We start from the raw sequence: 20,587 nt of genomic DNA, 5'->3' as shown, positions 1-20,587 counted from the left end.
TCCGCAAAGTATGATTCAAAATTAATAAATGAAATATTTTCGTATTTTCTTACATCACAAGCCATGGGATCACTACAGGGACACAAGAGACGGATGGCGCTTTAAGCATTAGCATGCTGCCGGGCTAACTAGTCAGCCTCCAATTTGTTTATTCTATACTTAATAAAAGGGTTTTAAACGGAGTGGGAAAGAAGAACAAAGTAAGAAGCCAACAACTTACCGCTTCCACGCGAATAAGGAAGAGAACTTGTTTTAACTATTCATGTCATGTGCAAGGCTGACTCCATGCAGTGTTAAGCTAATGTAGTATCTCTTCATGGTAACATTACTGTCACCTAGTGACCAAAATACAACATATTACTTGTCTTTCAACAGTTTTATGATTAATTTAAAAAAATTGATAGAGTGAGTGAGCGATGTTGGAACCGCAGGTGGTGAGGGACGACTGTATTAGAAGATTAAATGTATCAGACATGAAATGCTCGCCTTATATGTCAGTCAAATGCTAGAGGTATTGTTAGTTTGTTGGTCTGCATGTTAGCAGCAGTTAATTCCGTGACACTTTGTGGATAAGAGTGGCATCGTGCATTGTGGTGCACATCAGAATTAGAAACATTTCTTTCATCACTGCTCACACACAAGGGAACCTTCAACCTCCCCCCCCAAGAAGGCAAATGGTACAGTCTCATACACACTGAAGCCCACCATATGCTATCAATCCCTGGCTTTCTGGAAGACTGGCTGAGGAGAGCTTGCAAATGACTTTCTCATGCATGAGCAGAGGCACCAGGCGCCAACTTGAAGGAAAACTGCACTTTTTTTCAAAAATCAAGCGTGATCTTTACGTGAGACATGAACACACGTGTCTTTCTCTTTTATGTGCGTTGTAAAGATATAAAAACAGATAAAATGATGTTTTCATTAATTAAAACACCTCCAAAAACGTCCAAATATAGTAATAGGATTTTTTAAAATATATGATTCTGGAAACAACTAATGACTAAAGTAGTACACGTTCAAAAGAAAATTTGTATGAAGTATTTTATTATCTGAAATGTCAGCAGCAAATGTATTTAACAAGTTGCAGACTGGGTTTTGTGGATTTTTTTGCACTTACGCCCCAATCGGCCACAACTTCACGCAGCAAAGCCGCAATATTCTCTCCCGTGTGACTGACATCCATTGGAAGTGTTAGTAACACATGAGAACGCATCTTCCACATGTCGTCGATGTGATGCGCTGTTGCTGTTATGTATGACTCGGTGGCCCCGGAAGTCCAGGCATCACACGTTAACGCAACTCGCTCCGCAAAATGAAGATCATCCAGCACATCGTTTTTTACTTTTTTGTACAATCGGGGCAAAGCGACGTCAGTGAAGTGTTGGCGAGACGGTATGGAATAACAGGGATGTAAAGTGTTCATCACGTAACGAAAGCCATCACCTTCCAACGAGCTCATTTTGGTATTTTGGTGGCACGCGGGGAGCTTGAAGACAATCTGGCTAAATTAGCTTGTTCAAGAGTTAGTTGAGACGAGTCGCTTGTTTTCCCTTTGCCTCCACTTCGCCGTGATGTCTGGCAACATGTGCACGGAGGTTCGTGGTGTTTCCGCAGTATTTGATTCTCCCGTAACACATTTTGCAAATGGCTTCGCTTTTGTCATAATCTGGGCCCCCGTCTGTGGTGCCGTAAGAGCCAAAATGAGTCCAAATTGCAGATTTATAAATACCGCCCTGGAATAACTCTGGCGAGATGCTATTATTACTCTGGTGTGCTGCCGACGCTGCCAGCTAGTGAGCGGGAGTGTAAGTGCAGGACAAAAGGCGCTGCAATGAATACAGTACCCCCAAAATACATATAAAAACATCGATTTGAACGTCTTTTCAATCGATATGAGAATCGTGCGATGTAGTATCGCGATATATCGCCGAATCGATTATTTTAAACACCACTGCTACATATCATTCACAGCATCTTTGAATGTGACTTCTGAATTCCTTATGTGTGTATTTTAGTTGATTTAGCCATTTTAATGTTGAAAAATGCTTAATTTAGGCAAAAAATATGCAACATTTCCTTCAATATGCATATTTTTAGCTAACAATAATGACTAATAATTCAATCGCATGATTTATTAATTTATTTTTTATTTTTGAAACGTGACAGAGTGAAGCCGCAGAATTCAAACCGCATGGTGGGGAATTACTGTACACTTTTAAACATGTAACGAAGTGCACACAATAGTTTAAGAGTGTTCTTTGACAGACACGTGTTGTGTTGATATACTGTACAGACCATACCTTGGTGGAGGTCTGCACTGTACATGTGAGTGCCTTTCTAGTTTACAGTTAACAATGTCAGCATATTAAACATTGTTTATGGACCCAAAAGTAAAATGGCATGGTGGCAACAGTTCGAACCTGGAACCGATGCTTTCTAGTCCTGGTATTTCCTATGGAAGGGGAAATTCCACTTGGTTTAATGAGATTAATGACTGCCATGAAGCCTAAACCGAAACTGCTTAGAATATGTACCCAAACTATATATGTCGGCCATTGTAAATTATAGACACGTTCCATGTGTTACAGTGTAAGGTACTGAAGTCAGTCATTGTCTGTCCGTCTATCACATTCTCTCAAAATATGACTGCTAGTAGATGGAGTTCATGTGTTAAACAAGCTGACTCAGATCCAGTGAGTGACGGCCAGACGACCGGACAACAAGTCAGAATCTGTGCTGGAGAAGACAGAATGTGCAGGTAAATAGAAAGGTTGCTAAGGAGAGAGAGGAAGAGAGCACACCGGTGAAGAGTGTTGGGTCGCTTAGCACTGAGTCAGGTGCCCCGCAACGAGGGGGCAAAAACAGTCATCCACACAAGCCAAGAAACAAGGCCTCTTAGTCAGAGCTACTGAGAAGGCATGAGTGAAGAAAACACACCGCAGTGAACTTCCAAGGGACAACTCAAAATGATGTATCAGTCAGCAAAGAGGAACAAAATGTACCCCTCTTTCTGAACAGTGCTGAGCATTGTGTATCAAGCAACATGTTCTCATGGAAATTTGGTAGGAAATCGCATGAAAAGTTAAAGATTAACAATCTTCATATACTGGACTTTTATATACTGGAGTTTTACAGTTTGCTGTCATTTCTATGCAGTTCTCGGGTTTCAGGGTTAGGATTTATGGAACGAGAAAGGCTCCAGTACCCACACAAAAACTGTTCAGTGATGATAAGCCAAAGAGCAATGGCGACCCTAGATCTAAAATAGAAGAAACGGCTTCGTATGAAAAACTTATTGCACCTAAAAGATAATGCTGAAGTGGAACTTAAGTATTAGCAGTAAATATGATTCAAGGTTTTATGATATATTACTTATACAGTATTTTCATAGTGAATTAAAATTATAAAAGCTAAATCTACAAATTATATTAGAAATTTTAAAATGTTAATTGAACCATTATTGTCACATTAAAAAAAACTAAACAAAAAAACAAAAACAGACAAATGTTCTGCTTTTCATTGTGAAAAATATCAATGAACTAACTAAATGCAAAAAAAAAATGAATCATTGATAACTTATGCATGATTCACAATCATCTTAACCGCAGAACATTGACACATTTGGAGTTACGGGTGATCTCAGTCGTTCAAATTTGGAATTATTTTCCATGACGGTTTACTCAAATACATAGCGGGAATAGGAAACCAGATTAGTCTGTTTTTAGTACTGTATAAGTGGCTATGCGGCCCATGAGAGCAGCGGTTGATGCGTTGTTGAATACTGACTGATAAACATGACATTCGTCAGGGTGGGGCACGTATCATCCTCCCCTGGAGATGATTACCGACCAAAGAGATTTTAATTTTATTTACAAAACTGCTGCAAAAAGCAAGAACAGCAAGTGAAAAAAAACCTACTGAAGAAAAATAATAATATTGTGCTGCGTGGGTTGAAGTACTGAAGGGGCTTGCCTGGAATGCTGATGGGAGGGAAAGAAACTTTCTCAGCAGGAAAATGTTTAGGAGTGGACAAACAAAACAAATAAGTAATTAAATCAGTGCCAAGGTCCAGTGAGAGGACAACAGCCCACTTGACACTGAGGCGGGCGGGAAAAAAAAATGGGGGACGCAAAGGGAAAGAATGCATGTTTGTAATAAATAATGTTTTAGAATGGTCACTGTGTTCAAACAAAGGTCAAACTTGCTGCCAATGGAGATGAGACCTGCACTTAATGACATAATCAGCTGACAAATCGTGTATGCCAAGGTGGATTGTTCACACAACAGTGTGTGCTGTTGTGAGTTAATCTGCAGATAACAGATGTTGCGTAAGAAGAGCTCCAATGGACTAATTAGCGAACACATTTCTTTCTGTGTAATGTAGTGTAGTGCTAAACACAGCATATTTGGTCTCAGGGAGGAATTTGATTCCAGGAATTGACCAGTACATCATTGCTGACAGGATTGGAAGCAGGATTAAATAAAGCTGGCTTATTCAGCAGTCCAGAATTTCCACATGTCAAAAGCCAAGTAGGTTCCTTCAAAGGTACAATTTAACTCACATACAGTACATGTTCGGATCTACATTGATTAAGATTTATATTATATAAGATAAAGCTGCTTTTCCACTGCGCAGCTCCAGCTCTATTGTCTCAGTTGACCCGGTTGCCGTATCACGTTCGTAACTCTGAGCCACACTCCAACATGGTAGGTGCTGAAATGCGTCTCAAAGCTGGTTTCGACTCACGGCACGCGCAAAAAGAAGAAAACACCACACCACCATGCAGACGTGTCCGCGGTGTACCATGGCGAAGTTAGTTTGACCTTGGATGTTGGATATTCGGCTCCGTAGCTACAGCGGGAGGTACACACGGAGCTCGCACGGGAAGTGCCGCTCTCACCACCGGTTGCTTATAATAGGGGTCGCATAAACACTACGAAACATGTCGAAACGGTGGCGTGGATGGAAGCTAGCGGGGTTCGCTTAGTTTAGCTAGTGCAGCTGTATGTGTGTGCGCGACTCAGGCTGGATGAGTATACACACCCAGTTCGCAGTCATTCAGAGGTTTTGGTGGCCGTCGATGACCTCTGACATCAAGGAATTTGTCACGGCCTGCTCGGTCTGCACCACGAACAAGTCTTCCCACCTGCTGGGCTCCTGCAGCCACTGCCCTTCCCACCATGTCCTTAGTTATAAATGCCGCTGGACTTGATCACTGGCCTCCCGCCTTCAAGGGGCAACATGGTGATTCTCGAAGTGGTCTGTTGGTTCTCGGAGATGGCACACGTCATCGCCTTGTCCACTTCGCTTTGAGGCCAAGGTTTGAGGCCGGATTGTAACAAGTTAACTGTGGAAGTTAGTGCTACTGAAGCCACAAACACAGGGGACCGCCATCTTACACTAACGTCACGTTGTCAGCTTGGTTGTGCATTGTACTGCTTCCATTCCATTCCATTCCATATATTGAGAAATGTAAAAAGTTGTTTAAAATATAGGATCCGTCTCATGATGCACTTCAGAGAGAAATACAATTTTGTTATTTGTTATAAGAGTACACAGCTCAACAGAGATTCTACATCCCAAACATAAAGCATGAAGTTAGTCATATCAGTCACTCTTGTTTATTAAAAAAGTGAAAAAGTTAAAAATTGAGTCTACATGAGGTCCAGTGCCATGAGCGTGTGCGCTTTACAATTGATGAGGCGCATGGGAGTGTGCCAGAGGGGGAGGGGCTATATGCCTGATGGGGTTCAAACTGGGAGAAAATGATGAAGACCAGCGGGAGCTGGAAAGAGGGTAAGGAGTATAAATGGTGATGCTGACAGCAGTGAATGGATGGTTGCCAAGGGGGGAAAAGGAGTATGTGATTATTTTAGGGCAAGTGTGACAGGAGATGCTGTAAAGGGGCCGCATTGTCCTTACTCTAACATGGAGCAGAGGTAAAGAGAAGAGAATGTGGGTTTAAATTTTGATTGAAGAATGAGGTGAAGCCAGGGCCGAGCCAGAACAATAGATGCTAACGAGCCAGTATCATAGTCGTTCATACCCAACTCAGGGAGCGACACTTCCCTTTTATCGGAGGTGTTAATAGCAGGAAAGGATTATTCCACTACTCCGCCCAGGCTTAGTGTAAGGAACCAATAGGAGGAGGGTGTTGGCACACCAATTTCGCCCACTCTTACTGTATTTAAGGCCTAGGCTACCAGCACTTATTAGTTCGCTGACGAAGCTCTTCGGATGAGGAGCGAAACGTCCAACACCTTCTTCACAGAAGTACAGATGACGTCTCAAGAAGCCTTTTCCTCGATTGAAGAATTAACTTGAAACAAAAAGAATAAAATAATGAGGAGGGAGAAGGAAAGGTGGGAGGAGTGGTGGGGAAGGAAACAGGAGAAAGGAGTGATAAACTCTCTAAAATTGCGGCTGCTGGGATTACATTGGCATTTCCTGTACATGTTATCCCACACGGTACACCACACACACACACACACACACACAGCCCCCATCCTCTGTCTATTATAGGATCATTAAAACATCTTATCTTAAACTATTTCCATGTAAACAATGTCAAATGTTTCTCTCCAATGCTTTAATCTCCTTCCTGCTGCTCACTCCTCCACCTGTGCTCCTCCTCCACCTCATCATCATCGTCTCTCTGACATTCCCTGTGGACCACCCAGTGTTTCTTGTCACGTGGTCCTCTTTTCCCTATCTTTTACTAAGAGTGTGCTTTTCCTTTCATTTTATGACCCACTGCCAACCTCTCCTCTCATCTCCACCATTGAGTCTGCCTTAACAAACAACCTAATGTTCCCATCCAGATCGCCACGACAACAGAGACCCCCAAATCTCCTCCCTTTCCCACTCGCAAGTGAACAAACACGACTACTTGGAGGCCACATTTAAGTTTGATTTTGCTGCACACAGGGTGTCAGGATGACAACCAGGGAATTGATCATTATTGAGGATTAAACTATCAGTAAATGGTGTCAAACTTTTCAATAAGCACTTCATTACACCTTTTATAATATCCATGTCCAGGCTGAGAAGTAATCCACAAACCCCTTTTCACTTCTTCTGTCTTTTCCAGCTCACCCGTGAGCCTCTTTTTTTTGTCTTCCTCAATTCCTGTTCCCTTGTTGGACATCCTGGTGTATTCCCGTCTGAAGTAAGTGGGTAAGAACTTAAACCCACTTGACAGAAATTCTGCTGATTATGCCTGAGACCTACCGTCATCACAAACCTTCGACTCAGAGCCCAGATCAATGTAATTTGTGTTTAAGGTGGCAGAGAAACTGGTTGTTTAGTGATTACGGATCCCTCCAGTTTATCACCTCAAATAAACTGAGCTATGACAACATTATAGCCATCATGAATTGTCATTCATGATACACCAACACGCTCTTCTTGATCTCACAGTCACACAGGATAGATTATGATTCGGAGAGCCGCCAACCTTTAAGCCAAGAGTGTAGAATTACACACCAGCCTTGTGTGTCATGCGTGTCACTTTTGACAGGTGGGTCATTAAGATGCTGACGAAAAACAGAATATGCACAAGAACGTTTTGGTTACTTCTTCTTCTTCTTCTTCTTCTCACTGCACTGGCTTCCCCCTGGAGTGAGGAAAACACCTTTACATGAGTATCTAGACTCACTGGTGTCACTGTTTTTCTACAGGTGTGTGTGTGTGTGTGTGTGTGTGTGTTCATCTGACACGTAACTTTACACTCATGGTTACTCATGCATGGACATGTGGAAAATCTGGCAGCAATACCTCTGCTCAAATTAATGTAAACATGAGAGTGCCAATACAGCAGACAGGAGGACAAAAGCGGATAGAACCTTGAGTATTGAATGCATGCATGAGGATGATCAACACAACATAATTTATGAGTCTGTAAAAGATTAATCATCAAAATAAGGTGTCTTGACAAAGGTAATGAATGCTCATTCATATCTTCAAGGCTTTATGTGGAATAAACATCGTCACCATCGTGATTCTCATATTTACAATGTGACTGCCTGACTATAATAACTGGAATTTTGTGAAACCCAAGCACACCATAAGCTTTGTTTGTGCGTGTGTCTGTGTACTGTTGAAAAAAGACATCCACAAAGGGCTGTTTTCACAGCAATCACATCACAAAGGCCCAGTTACCTCGGAACAGGCCCCCCACACCCATTTGTGATGACTACAGGGTCAAATTAATCAGAGGCCTCAAATCTGCTTAGCAGTGACACAATGCTGCAAACATTTTTCTCAGCTGATCCACACATACACACATTTTTACACGACTGACTAATCTTGGCAGGAATACGCCTTCACTGGCCGCTCTGTTGAAAATTAATACAATGTGCAAACCATAACCGCTTTCCGAGGAATTTTAGAAACATGGAAAGCAGGGACTATGTGGTTATTTGGCATTTGGGAGCTAATCTTTCGCCGCTGTGCCTTTAAAACGGAATCATCCAAGTAAACAAGTATAAACTACAGATACCGTAAATCAAGGGTGTCCTTTTTCCACTGAGGGCTGCATACTGAAAAATCTAAAGATACAGGGCCACTCTGATATTTAGATTTTTTTTTTTTTAGATCAGGACAAAGCTTTGTGTTATTATTAGTATCAACATTTCAGCCTTTTGTCTTCACAATGCTGCCTTTTTACTGTTATTTTTCCAATTTTTTTGAGGGGGTTTGATTTTATTTCTACATTGTGCTGCGGGCCAATAAAAAATAAACCGCAGTCCGCAAATCAGGACCGCACATGCTCTAATTATAGTGAAGGGACATGGTCATTTCATAATTGGAGAGAAACTTTACAAAATTTGAAAACTCTTTAACTATAACAACTTCATTTTTTAACTTTAATTATGATTTGGCGTGCATGAGGAAGTGGGAAAAAACTAGCTCTCTATAACCACATGGTCATTTATTAACAAGTATATTGGGCAACACAGCAGCAACAGAACCAATGTTGTAAGCGCAACTGCTCACGCATCATTAATATCGCTGATTAGGTGACAGGCCGTGACACATGTGCATGTAATTGTAATGGAGGCTGTAGTAGAACAAAATAATGTGGAGAAACAAAACGTGAGTAAAAAACATGAAACTTGAAATGAACTTCTTTTTGTCATTTCTTTTAAGTCACGAACAAGACTGAGTCTCCGGTGAGTGTTTGGAGCACGGGGAGGGGCCCACAGCAGCATCCACTGCTCACTGAGAAGGGCGATACATGCTTTCATGTCAGAGTCTCCAAAATTCTCCAATAAGAGTCTCTCGAGGGCTCTACTCAGTAAATATAGTGACGATGCTGCTATGTTGGCAACACTGATTCCTCATGCTACATCTTCTTATTCTCAAGCAGACTTTTTTATGAAGTGTGTTCAAAAGCAAAGTTACTACAGGTATACCACCACCTGCTGTACAGAGTTGTACACAGACAGTGCCATTATAAAGTGTTTATTAGCGAGGACGATCAGGTAGCCCCAAACCTGTTTGTGGTGGTCCCTAAACAATTACGGGAAACACTGCTAAAACATCTTTCTGAAAACCTGTTGCCTAAGGAGTTTAGATGTTCATTGCTCCATTTATTAGTTTATTGGTTACACAAAAACTACAAAACCAATTCTCACAGTCATGTCGTAGATAGGTGGCACATTACATTGTTTCCTAATTTGTCTACCATCATCGCAAATTTCTCACCGAATAATGCAAGCATCTTGATGACAAAGGCAATAAGGCATAAGCAGGAAGTGGGTGTCTCTGAAGATGTAAACATTATAGGTGTATGTCATTAGCTATCATGCATACCGCTAGATTGTGCAAGTTTACTTAATGAGTAATTGTAGTGTACTAAAGACCCTATGAAACCCGTTTTATTTTTCTCAAATTCAGTTTTTTCCGTTTAAATTTTTAAAAATTCAGTTTTTTACCTTTTTTACCTTTATGTGTTTTTGGGTTAGTGAATAAAATGTCCAATAATAAATGCAAAAATCCTCACATTAATCGGTGCAATACATCATTGGATCATTGGCTAACTTTTCTAATGTGATGTCAGCCTCCGCATCTATTGCTACAAAATCTTCAACAAACTGTAATGCCCGTGCTCTGACAAACAGCGCTCTTATTTTGAAGGCCGGCAGTGTGTTGTGTGTGTTGAGAATGTCTGGTGACAGTTAAGACGAGCTGTGCGCAAGAAAAAACATGCCTGGCGTCTTTTTTCACTCAGAAACTGCACGTCATCAGTGGGCATTGTAAAACGCGCGCTTACTTGAAAACGGGAAAACACAACCCGGTGTAAACACTCATCTGGCCTGAGTCGCACACACACACTAGCATGCTTTGCTAAACTAAGCTAACCCGGCTAGCTTCCATTCACGCTCTGTAAGAGAGGAGTTTACAAGGTTTTTCGCCAACTTATGCCAGTCTTTCAGGCCGCTGTTTCGACATGTTTAGTTTGGGAGGGGACAGGTTAGTGTTTGGGATGAGATTTCGCCACGATTGAGCAGTCCTTACACAAACATTCCTTCTTTTCACAATGGCATCATTTCATTCACATTATGTCACTTTCCGCAGGATTCAGCACTGAACTGTAAATTCCGTTTTTATTGGCCAATTCCGAGATTTCGTTAACGCAGACATCATAGGGCCCTATGTACATCACTGACAAGACTCCAACTGATCTTTTGTCACTTGTGGCATATGTGAGACCTGCAACCTGACCGCCTGACACCTGCTCATCACCATGGTGACACATCCAAACAACACCCATCACTAATTCTGTTCCACACTCTTTTTATTTCGTACTATTTTCATTTTAAATGCGGCACACACAAACCTGCTATACTTCTGAATGACTGAAGGTATCCTTAATTACAAGTTGTGGCTCAGCCAAAGCCCAACATGTGTGCTCATGTGGGAGTAGAGCATGGGATGACATCCAGCTCTGTTTCATCTCCTACTGCCCTCATTCTTCCTACACTCTACTCATCTTTCCATGACGCTATGCAGACATGAGCTGCATAAATGAACCTTGGCTAGCTCAAAACTGAAAAGAAAGCATTGAGCAATGTTAATTTTGCTTTCTTTTGTGCGTTTAATCCATCGTCATCATCATGTTGGAAATTGGACCCCATGCAGTACCTTTGTAACGATGTTCCACTAATCCTCTCATTGGATTGTTTGGCTTTACAATCTGCTGCCTGGCAAACAAACCTGCATACATAAACACATCCACTATCAACTGCTAGCGACACAATGAAGTCATGAGTCAAAGACAATAGCACTCTGGTTATTGCTGGATGGGAGTATGTATAATGAATGCAGACACTATCAAAGCGAGACCTACCCTGTTGTCTGGCCTGGAGGTGCTACAGTACCAATGAGAAACAGGCCCTTTGTATGAGTTTAACAATACAGTGGACCATCTCAAATGCCAATGAGGTTGTGCAATTCGGAATTCGACCGATATTGCCAAGAAAAACAGGCCCCTAACGTCACACAAAAGTTTGAACTGCCGCCATGAGAGATGTCAGCATATCACATGAGACCTTAGTGAGAAAAGAAGACAAACACACATTAGAAATTACATTAAGTCAGGGTTCACTGATCGCGATACGGCTTCGTAGTTCAAAGTTAATATTAAGATATTTGATGTTTATCTTTTACAATTAACAATGGTTAATTGACTTTTACTCTTGTATGGCATTTTTAAGATTGACATTTAAGACAGACATTTTTGGGGGGGTGATGACAGTTGACGGTGAAGAGATTATGCGGTCGGGCAGTGTCCTGGAAAGGACGACGGATTGTGTTCAACCTGAGAAAGAACTGAGACAATCGTTAAAAGAGTGGAGTCTAATCCTCTGAGCGCTGTACTGCTTATTTGGCGTCACACAGATGTTTCTAATATTTTGCAACTCTCAGTCACTAAAGAGAGCCAGCTCTCAGTATGACACAGTGCAGTTTGACATCACTGCAGACTACCACCCCATAATAACAACAACAACAAACACTCAGATCATTTCAATTTCAGATCTGATATTGGAGGTCATTTGTGCAGGTGTATCTAATGTACTGAACCGGGAAGTGTTATGCTTTAGTAATCATGGCCCTAAAATTAAAATGAAATTCTCATATGTAAATTCATTGAAACTGAATGTATTTACTGTACTTCGTCCTGCTTCTTTTCTGCACCAATTAACAAGGGACCATTTTGTGGAGGCTGTCAACTTAATTAAAAGGTCGTGTCATGAAACATGACCAAAAGCCTGCACAGGACCAGAAACCTGATCATGGCAGTAAAGAATCCAGCCTCAGATTACCTTGAGGGAGAGGAAGCCAAGTGAGTCATGCAGTGGCTGCGCTCTGCGTGCGTAATGAACGACCACCATCACCTCCTCTCATACGCCGTCCAGAAGGATGTCTGGTAAATACACTTTAAGTTGCATTTACAGTATATATGTGTGACAACTCATAAAAATAGTCCACGTTGCGTGCAGCACCTTGCTGACCAACAATTTTGCTCATTGGATTAATGGGAATAAATCCACCAATTACGCAACCGCCACTGTGGACGTCAGCAAACCCCTCATTCAGTAACATGAAACGCATACAAGTTTGATTCTACTTCGTGCATTTGTGTAAGTAATTAAGCGGTTCTTACCAGTTAGTGGAGGCGCGCTGGTTGAGGATGTCCTCCTTGGCCGTGAGCAGCGACAGGCTATAGGTATCAAGGTTGACCGTTTGCATGCTCATGGTGGTGCCTCAAGTCTCCAAGACCACTCCGGCAGGCTCGCTGGGTCCCCTTACTTGTGATAGGGGTCCGACTATTTCCTGGAAGCCACAGCGGAACAACCACCACGGTCGTTCTCGCCCTCAGCGAAGGAAAACAAAATACGTCCACGAAAGCCTACACGCAGGTTGCATGCAACTTGGGCTCAAATTTCAAAGTGGAAGAGGCTGCACTACGTAGTCCCAACGTGGATGACGCTGTGCACACTGGCTTTGTGCAGAAAGAGGGGGCAGCCAGCGAAATAAGTTTTCAGCAAAAGCCCCACCTCCTGTTGAGTGAGTGGAAAGCATAATGACTTCACAGCTTAGGTCATGCATCATGATACACACCTTTATGACCGCGTTGCTTGCTGCACTTTCTGGACGATGCAGTGTACAACCAATTAACACAAGACCATTTTCATATACACACAAAAACAACAATTTAGGCTACAGTGGTGAAGGAAAAGAAGACACAGTGTCTGCATCGACCAGCCAGACTGCAAGAGAGAAAATGGTAGAAAAAGAATAGGCTACTGTAATATTAGAATATTCTTTTTATCTACCTCTGCATGCGCTTTAAAGTGTTGCTATTCAGCTTTTGGTGTGAAACTCATGCGTGCTACACTTGCCATATTTACAACCGGGATTCTCAAACTGGGATTTGGTTCTGCGGGCCATAGGTTGGGGTCCACAATTATTTTTTTTTTTGGCAATAAGTTTAAGTTGTGGTCTATTGTTAAAAAGTGAATAACTATGAATAGGAACCAATAGGCCAATAAACAAACATTCTGAGCCAATAACTAACACATTAAGGTTATTGAATTTAAAACCGGGTGCGCCGGTTTTCTCCCGCATTCCAAAATGTGGATGTTTGGCGACACTAAATTGTCCATATAGGTGTGAATGTAAGAGTGAATGGTTGTTTGTCTCTATGTGCGCTGCGATTGGCTGGCGACCAGTCCAGGGTGTACCCCGCCTCTCAAAGTTAGCTGGGATAGGCTCCAGGACAAGCGGCATAGAAGATGGATGAATGGATATTACTGTGATGCACCACTTAAATCACTCATCAGCAGTATCAATGTAGTTTAATGAGCAGTTTGCCTCGTACCTGTATGACAACTCTGGTTCTGTTGCTGCAGTGTTGTATATTAAACGACCCTGTGGTTTATTAATTAGATACGTTTTCCTTTCCCCTGCCCACCAAATTATTATTACATTTATTATTAAGTTAGTAAAGTTGTTACATATGATGAGTGTTTTAAATTTCAGAAATAACAAGCTTCAAATCTGCTTGTGGTTTTAGGTAAATAAACACCCCGGCTATAATTACAGCAATTATGGTCGTTACTGTTCTACTCCAGTTCTGAAAGTGACAGTAATGCACATTCGAGGTGTGCGCACTGTACGTTGCTGCATTTGCGACTTTATTCTCAAAATCTCAGATTATTTTTTTGTCAAACTGTCAAATAACTGCCACAGCACGTGGTGTCGCAGAAGCGCTGTCATAAAAATTTGATAAAGGAAGTGACGCGCAGAACCAATCGGGACGGCTTGTGTAATGACACTCCATTTTGCCCCCGATGTAAGTGGACTGCAACAACAAAGAGTGAGAATTTCTTAATTTCCACATTGGTCAGTATCTTACAAGCCTTACCACAACAGAAGATGTTGTGAAGAACAAATGACCACCGCAATGAAGTTGCCGCAGAATCTGTTAGCATATCTCTTCTTCTTTTTATTTTCAAGCGGCCTGGGTGCCGTGCAGCAAGCTGCTTCCTCTCACAGGTCAATCCAGGTACCACATCCTGTATCTGTTGCTTGGCCTGTGGTTAAGTGTGTGTTGTGCTATATTCCCGTATGCCACACACTTGTCACACATTGTGTTTTAAAGGAGAACGGGACCAATGTGTCAACTTTCAAACTGCCAGTCTTTGTTTCTCTTTTTGTCTTTTTTAACACCCTCCACCACCACACACACAAACACACACACACACATGTCCAAATGAAGCCATTTACTGCAGAAGAAGGACCGATTTCATGGGAACTGAATCTGAAGAAGGCTGTGTGTGAACTAAAAAAACAGAGCAAGTGGAGTCTGTGAGAGCGTTTGAGCACGCTGGTGGTTCTGCTCAATGGTGCTCTGATTGTGACACATGCACAGGGAAACCGGTCGCACAATGACACACAAACACTGTCATGAATTGATCTCAGACATGCATCTGTGAGCACACATAGACTGTGAACTTTAGACAAACTCACTGCAAGTGGCGCAAACGCACACAATCATGCATGGTGGAAACAGTAGGCTTTATTATTTTATCGAGGTAAGTCTTGCGTAATTCAGGGTAAAGGTGGAAGACAAAAGTAACACGTTTTTATTTCTTTAATAATCATTTTAAAAAATCTATAATATAACAAATATTATTCAGTACGTTTTGTGCAATTCTGTCGAGATTAGTTTCACTTAGGTTAGCATTAGGTTGCGCAAGTGTACATAATGTTGAGTTTGTTTCAATAATCAACATTTGTAATTATAAATAAATATAAATATGTAATGAATATATTAAATACACACTTAAAATATAATTAAACTTAATTTGATATTTAATGTAAAAATATCCCCCTAAACACCGTGTATAACAAACATATTACAAATATGTTAAATATTAGTTGTATTGTTGTAAATATACTGTATTTAGTGCCCTTCTTATTTTGCAATATTAAAATAAAATGAATGTTTTTCGAGGAGGCATTTTTGTGATGCAAATGTACTACACTTTTGAACGCATATTGTTTTGAGAAGCCAAACTCTTCACTCAAGTGGCCCCACCAACTAACCGGAATTATGTTCCTCATCACCAAAATCCGACCAGAACTCGGCACACGGAAAGAAGTGGGGGGTAGGTCACTGTTGATGCACTACAATGCTGATGGGGATGTCATACAACTTCATGTCAAAAAATCTAAACTATCCCTTTTAATGGCAGGCATAGCCGAGGACAGCCATTTGGGGCTTGTGTCACTGTGACCATGGTTCAAGATGAGAATGGATGTATTAGCGTTAGCATTAGCAGCGCACTAGCTAGTCGACTGGTAAAGATTTTGAAGACATCAGTAAAACATACGTACATTATAGCAATCTAATTTGTCTTATTTATTATGTATTGTGTAAAACTATGACAGGAACAACATCAAATTAAAAGCACGAAATGAATACAGACCCGCCATCCACCAACCGGTACAAAAAAGTGCACCATACAAATATGCACATTAGCACTCAATAAGGTCATCAAATCTTACCTTTATGAATTCCCACATAGTATCAGCATTTGGGACCAAATTTGAGGTGAAAGAAAAAGGGGAAAAATTCAGTATAGTAGTCAGTATAGTAGTAATCTGTGCAGCATGGGACAAAGTTAGAAGGTGCGTTAAGGATGGTCAAACAAAGTGGGACAAAACGCCGCTCACATAAAACTTGCAACAACTGGGGGATTTCTAACTGTATATTATTTTTTGAATAAACTAATGGCCCATATTTCGGAAATGGTTAAATTTGATATAGTTATTGTTATCAAATTGTTTACCACAAAGAGATTTACATCCCTTCGTATTATGACAAAAACATACAGTATTTCTATCTGCATGAGTTAACTATGGACAATATGTGATTAATCGCGATTACATATTTTAACCAATTGACAGCCCTAATTTAAATGTATGAAGTGGCCTTCCTATTTTGGAAAATGACACTTAAACGAGTACTACATTTAGAAAAATCCCTTTCAATATAAAATAAATATATTAACTATTCTTTTTATTTTTTTTTCGATATTTTAAAAACATGCCAAAAACATTGACATCTTTGGCATGCCAATATTTTCGGCAATGACTGTAGTACAAATAAAGAACAAGTTGTCGTCAAACAAAATCCTCAATCTTGTTTTGCTTCATTTAACATCATGGTATCCAAGCATGTGGCAGAGATGAGCTATTTTAAGTATTTTTAACAACTAAAAAGAATGCATACGATTGTGAATAACTCCTTGTGATACCATATTTTTTTCATGTGTGTTACATGAACAAATAATACATCACAGGCACATGCTGCTGTTCTGAATCAAGCTTGCATGCCAGAGTCGCGGGAGGCCGTGACATCCTCATGCCGCTATTATTCTTACAACTTCCTGTTATTAGAGTCTCTCCCGCCCCTCTTGGTCCATATCTGGACATGTGAACAGCTCCACTTTAGAGGACTTTGGCATTTCCTCTGCAAGGGCGCGGCGGTTATTGGCCATGGGGACTAAATGTGGGAGTGTGTCTTGATGTCCATGTTTGTGTGTGAATGTGTTGAAATGGACGTTTTCTTCTAAATGAGTCCTTCGCTAATTGCCCCAAGCTTTTTGTGTCCAGCCCCCTTCGGCCTTGCTGAGAGTCTAGACTAACAGACTGTGCTTGACAGCTTGTTGAGAGCTCCACTAACTCACAAAATCCTCTCCTAGCTTCTTAAAGTACACTTAATTCTCAGTCCATTCACCAATAAGTCTCTTAGATCATCCAGTGACTTTTATCAAGCTGGCGCACGCCCCAAACGTACCTCCGAATGCTAAATAAACCACTTCCTTGGGATGTGTCCAGATCTTGGTGTCCTGAGGCATGTGTCATTTTGCATGGCAGGTTTATGTGAAGTCAAGCTTAAAGTAAGTTTACAGTCAAAAGGTGAAAGATGTGTTGGGGTCAGAGGTCAGGGCCTGCTGTTGTCATTATACTTCACTAGGAATATGTTCTCCATTGGTCCCCATGAGAGGCCGGCATGCACCTCATGGTCAGTGCTTTCATATTTGCTGGTGTGAGGTGATTGTAATCTTCTGCATGTTGTAAATGTAGCCTTCCTAATGTGACGTTATCTCATGGGCCTGAATGCCCTATATCAGTATTTTAGTTCATTTGGTCATTTGTATGCTCAAAAATGGTTAATTTGGGCAACAAATACATAAAATTTGCTTCAATATGCATATTTTTTGACTAATAATAGGACATATTCAACCACAAAACAGCATGATTTTTTTTTTTAAACGCGATCGTTGTACAATATGATATAATGTAGAATTGTATGTTATGGCATTGTATTGTGCCATAAAATTGTATGGTATGCTAATGATATGACGCTGTATTCTCATATTGTACTGTTCCACTACATATCATATCACAACATTGTATGGTATGTGTCACATCATATTGCAAAAAAACTCTACTATTGTATCACTGGAGCCAGGCCTGAAGGTGGGGCAAGATGGCGAGTGTCTTTTGGCCAGGCCTGTACCCATGGGGCCCCACCGGGCACAGCCCGAAGAGGCAACATGGGCTCCCCCCTCCAATGAGCTCACCACTCATAGGAGGGGCCAAAGGTGTAGGTTGCAGAGTGAGCTGGGTGGCCACTGCATTGAGAGGAGCTGGATGAGTCTGGTCAGGATGCCTCCCGGAAGCCTCCCTGGGGAGGTGCTCAAGGGCGTAAGTGCTATGATAGAAACCATTAAGGGGTGGTCACTGGGTCATGCAGCACAGCCACACAGGAAACACACGGACAATTAGTCCCAACTGATAAGAAAGGACTGTAAACATGTTCATCTCATTCATGTTCTATATCTACAGCTCAGTGCCAGCAATCGCCATGAAGCATAGCGGAAGTGGAGTTTTTATACACGAGAACAGAAAATGCATATTAAGGAGTGTGCGTGTTTGCGTGTGCGCGTGTGGAGTGAGAGAGGCCAACATGTTCGGTGTGTCTTTGCAGCAGGCCTTCAGATGAGGTCACTGCTTATCTATGTGCCATGACAGCAACCTTGCGATATCTTCCCCTTGGGCCACGATATGTGTGCAGTATATGAATGCAGTTGCACCTCCTGCCAGTTGGTATCACACTCTGGAAACATGAATAACACTCACTGCTTCACTTGTTTTTCTTTATTCAGATGGAACCACTGCACACCGTTGGATTTCATCCCAGCATTTTTTGTGGTGCGTGTGTGTGAACGCGGGGCTCCGCCTGTAGATGATGAGACACACACTTAGGAGGGGAGGTGAAATCTGCATCATCGGTCTAATAACACAAGACGGTATATTTGCATCATTTCAGGTGCTGTTAGTTATTCCGCGCAAATATTGTCACTACAGTACACACTCCCTCTTCAATCAGCATTTCCACGGCAACCACAGTAATAACTGTTTTCTAGCCACGTTTCCACAGTTAGATGGCAGCCAAGTTTAATTACAGGGACTGAACTAGCAGCAAGCAAGGCAAAAGTTGTCATGCTATTTGTATTTCATCAGGTCGTAAAGCTGAAGGAGGCAACGTGCGATGCCAGGTTGACTTTATTTGTTTTATTGGTGTTAGGGTGTGACTCCATATATCATGAGTGAAGACCTGGACGGGAAGTGGAGCAGACTGCCCTCTGTTGTAGATTGGCTGGAATAGCATCAGACTGGGACATCCCTTGGTGGTGCCAGGGGACCTTGTGAGGAGGAGCAGTAGCTTGAGAACAATGAAGAAAAATGGAATGACTTATTTGGAGACAGGGTGACAATAGAAACACTTATGGACAAAAGTGTTGGGACACCTGGACATACAGCTACAATATGGATTTGGCCTTTTGTGTAAGGTCAAAGGTCACAGATGGGGTTTAGGTCCAGTTCTTGCGTACCAAAGTCATCCAAGCATGCGTTTTTGCCTTTATTGCTTTGGGCACAGAAAAGGTCCTTGTCCAAAAGGTCTTGCGTTGAAGGATTAGGAGGTGTGTCCCAATACTTGTCCATATATTTAATTGCGACTTACACTTCCAAACCACTTGATGTTACACTGTTGTTTAAATCCTAATCATGCATTGATTTCTTTGGTTCTTTGCTCTGCAAGTCAACGTCTTTTATTTCCTGCTGAGGCAACTGCTGCCAATGAGAGCCAGATGTGCTGATGTCAGCACACATCTGCTGTGACGTCAGCAGAAAAGGTGGGCGGGACGCTTTAACAGTCAAGAACGAGTCACCCTTCTTTCATACCGAGACCCATGGAAGACGCTGAGGTGGCTGCCACAAACAGCTTGTAAAATGTTTCAGTTCATACTTCATGAACTTTTAGGTACCGAAAAGGTTATGAGCAACCCCTCTAAAGATGGTGTCATTGAAGTGCACACATGTGGAACAAGTCAGGATGGCACAGATGTTCCACAGCCCACAACTGCTACCTTCTCTCGTCACCCATCTTACGCTGATCATCGTCATCATCATCGGCCACCTCACTAACCATCACCATGGCAACACTCAGGCATGTTCCCCATGTGGCTTTCTCTGGTCCCTGACCAGACCGACTTAATTAAAAGTTCCAGCTCACTATGAGGTTCAGCTTGATGATTCATCACTTCAGGGAGATGCTTTTTTTTGCTGACTCACTCTCTCCCACATTTAAAAGAAACACTTAAGTCTATAATTTGGTATTGCTTGGACACTACCATAGCATATATATCCATTCATACAATATATTACTTAAAATTGTTTTCAAGTAAAAAAAAAAAAAACACTTACATTTTCACTCATTTTTAAGGTGTGGCGGCTTTTATTTTGCAGTGGCGCACCGCCACGATCAATTCCACATGTAGCTGACACCCTGTCATTTAGATGCGTCATTAGCCACTACATCAGGTACACTTGCAACTCATTAAAGAGCTTTTTCAAAATGTACACCACTGCAAACTGCAGCCACGATAATAGCAAATTGTTCAATCAAAGTGTCAATCTAAACTAAGCAGTATTATATTA

General features: G+C 41.6%; 1 protein-coding gene across 3 annotated transcripts in view; it reads right to left on the bottom strand.

Annotated features, from left to right (window-relative positions):
- Nucleotides 1-13,065, bottom strand: part of si:dkey-40c11.2 (drebrin-like protein) — a 37,830-nt gene extending 24,765 nt beyond the window's left edge. The window contains exon 1 of one of the 3 annotated variants that reach the window (XM_054775073.1): nt 12,672-13,065. In XM_054775073.1, coding sequence (XP_054631048.1) covers nt 12,672-12,763 — 92 coding nt within the window. In that variant the 5' untranslated portion in view covers nt 12,764-13,065. The remainder of the gene's footprint in view (nt 1-12,671) is intronic. The other 2 variants (XM_054775071.1, XM_054775072.1) reach the window with 2 other exon arrangements.
- Between the last annotated feature and the right edge of the window lie 7,522 nt (nt 13,066-20,587).

The sequence above is a fragment of the Dunckerocampus dactyliophorus genome, chromosome 4 (assembly GCF_027744805.1).
Source record: "Dunckerocampus dactyliophorus isolate RoL2022-P2 chromosome 4, RoL_Ddac_1.1, whole genome shotgun sequence".
Lineage (NCBI taxonomy): Eukaryota > Metazoa > Chordata > Actinopteri > Syngnathiformes > Syngnathidae > Dunckerocampus > Dunckerocampus dactyliophorus.
This window is presented reverse-complemented; position numbering and strand designations above follow the sequence as displayed.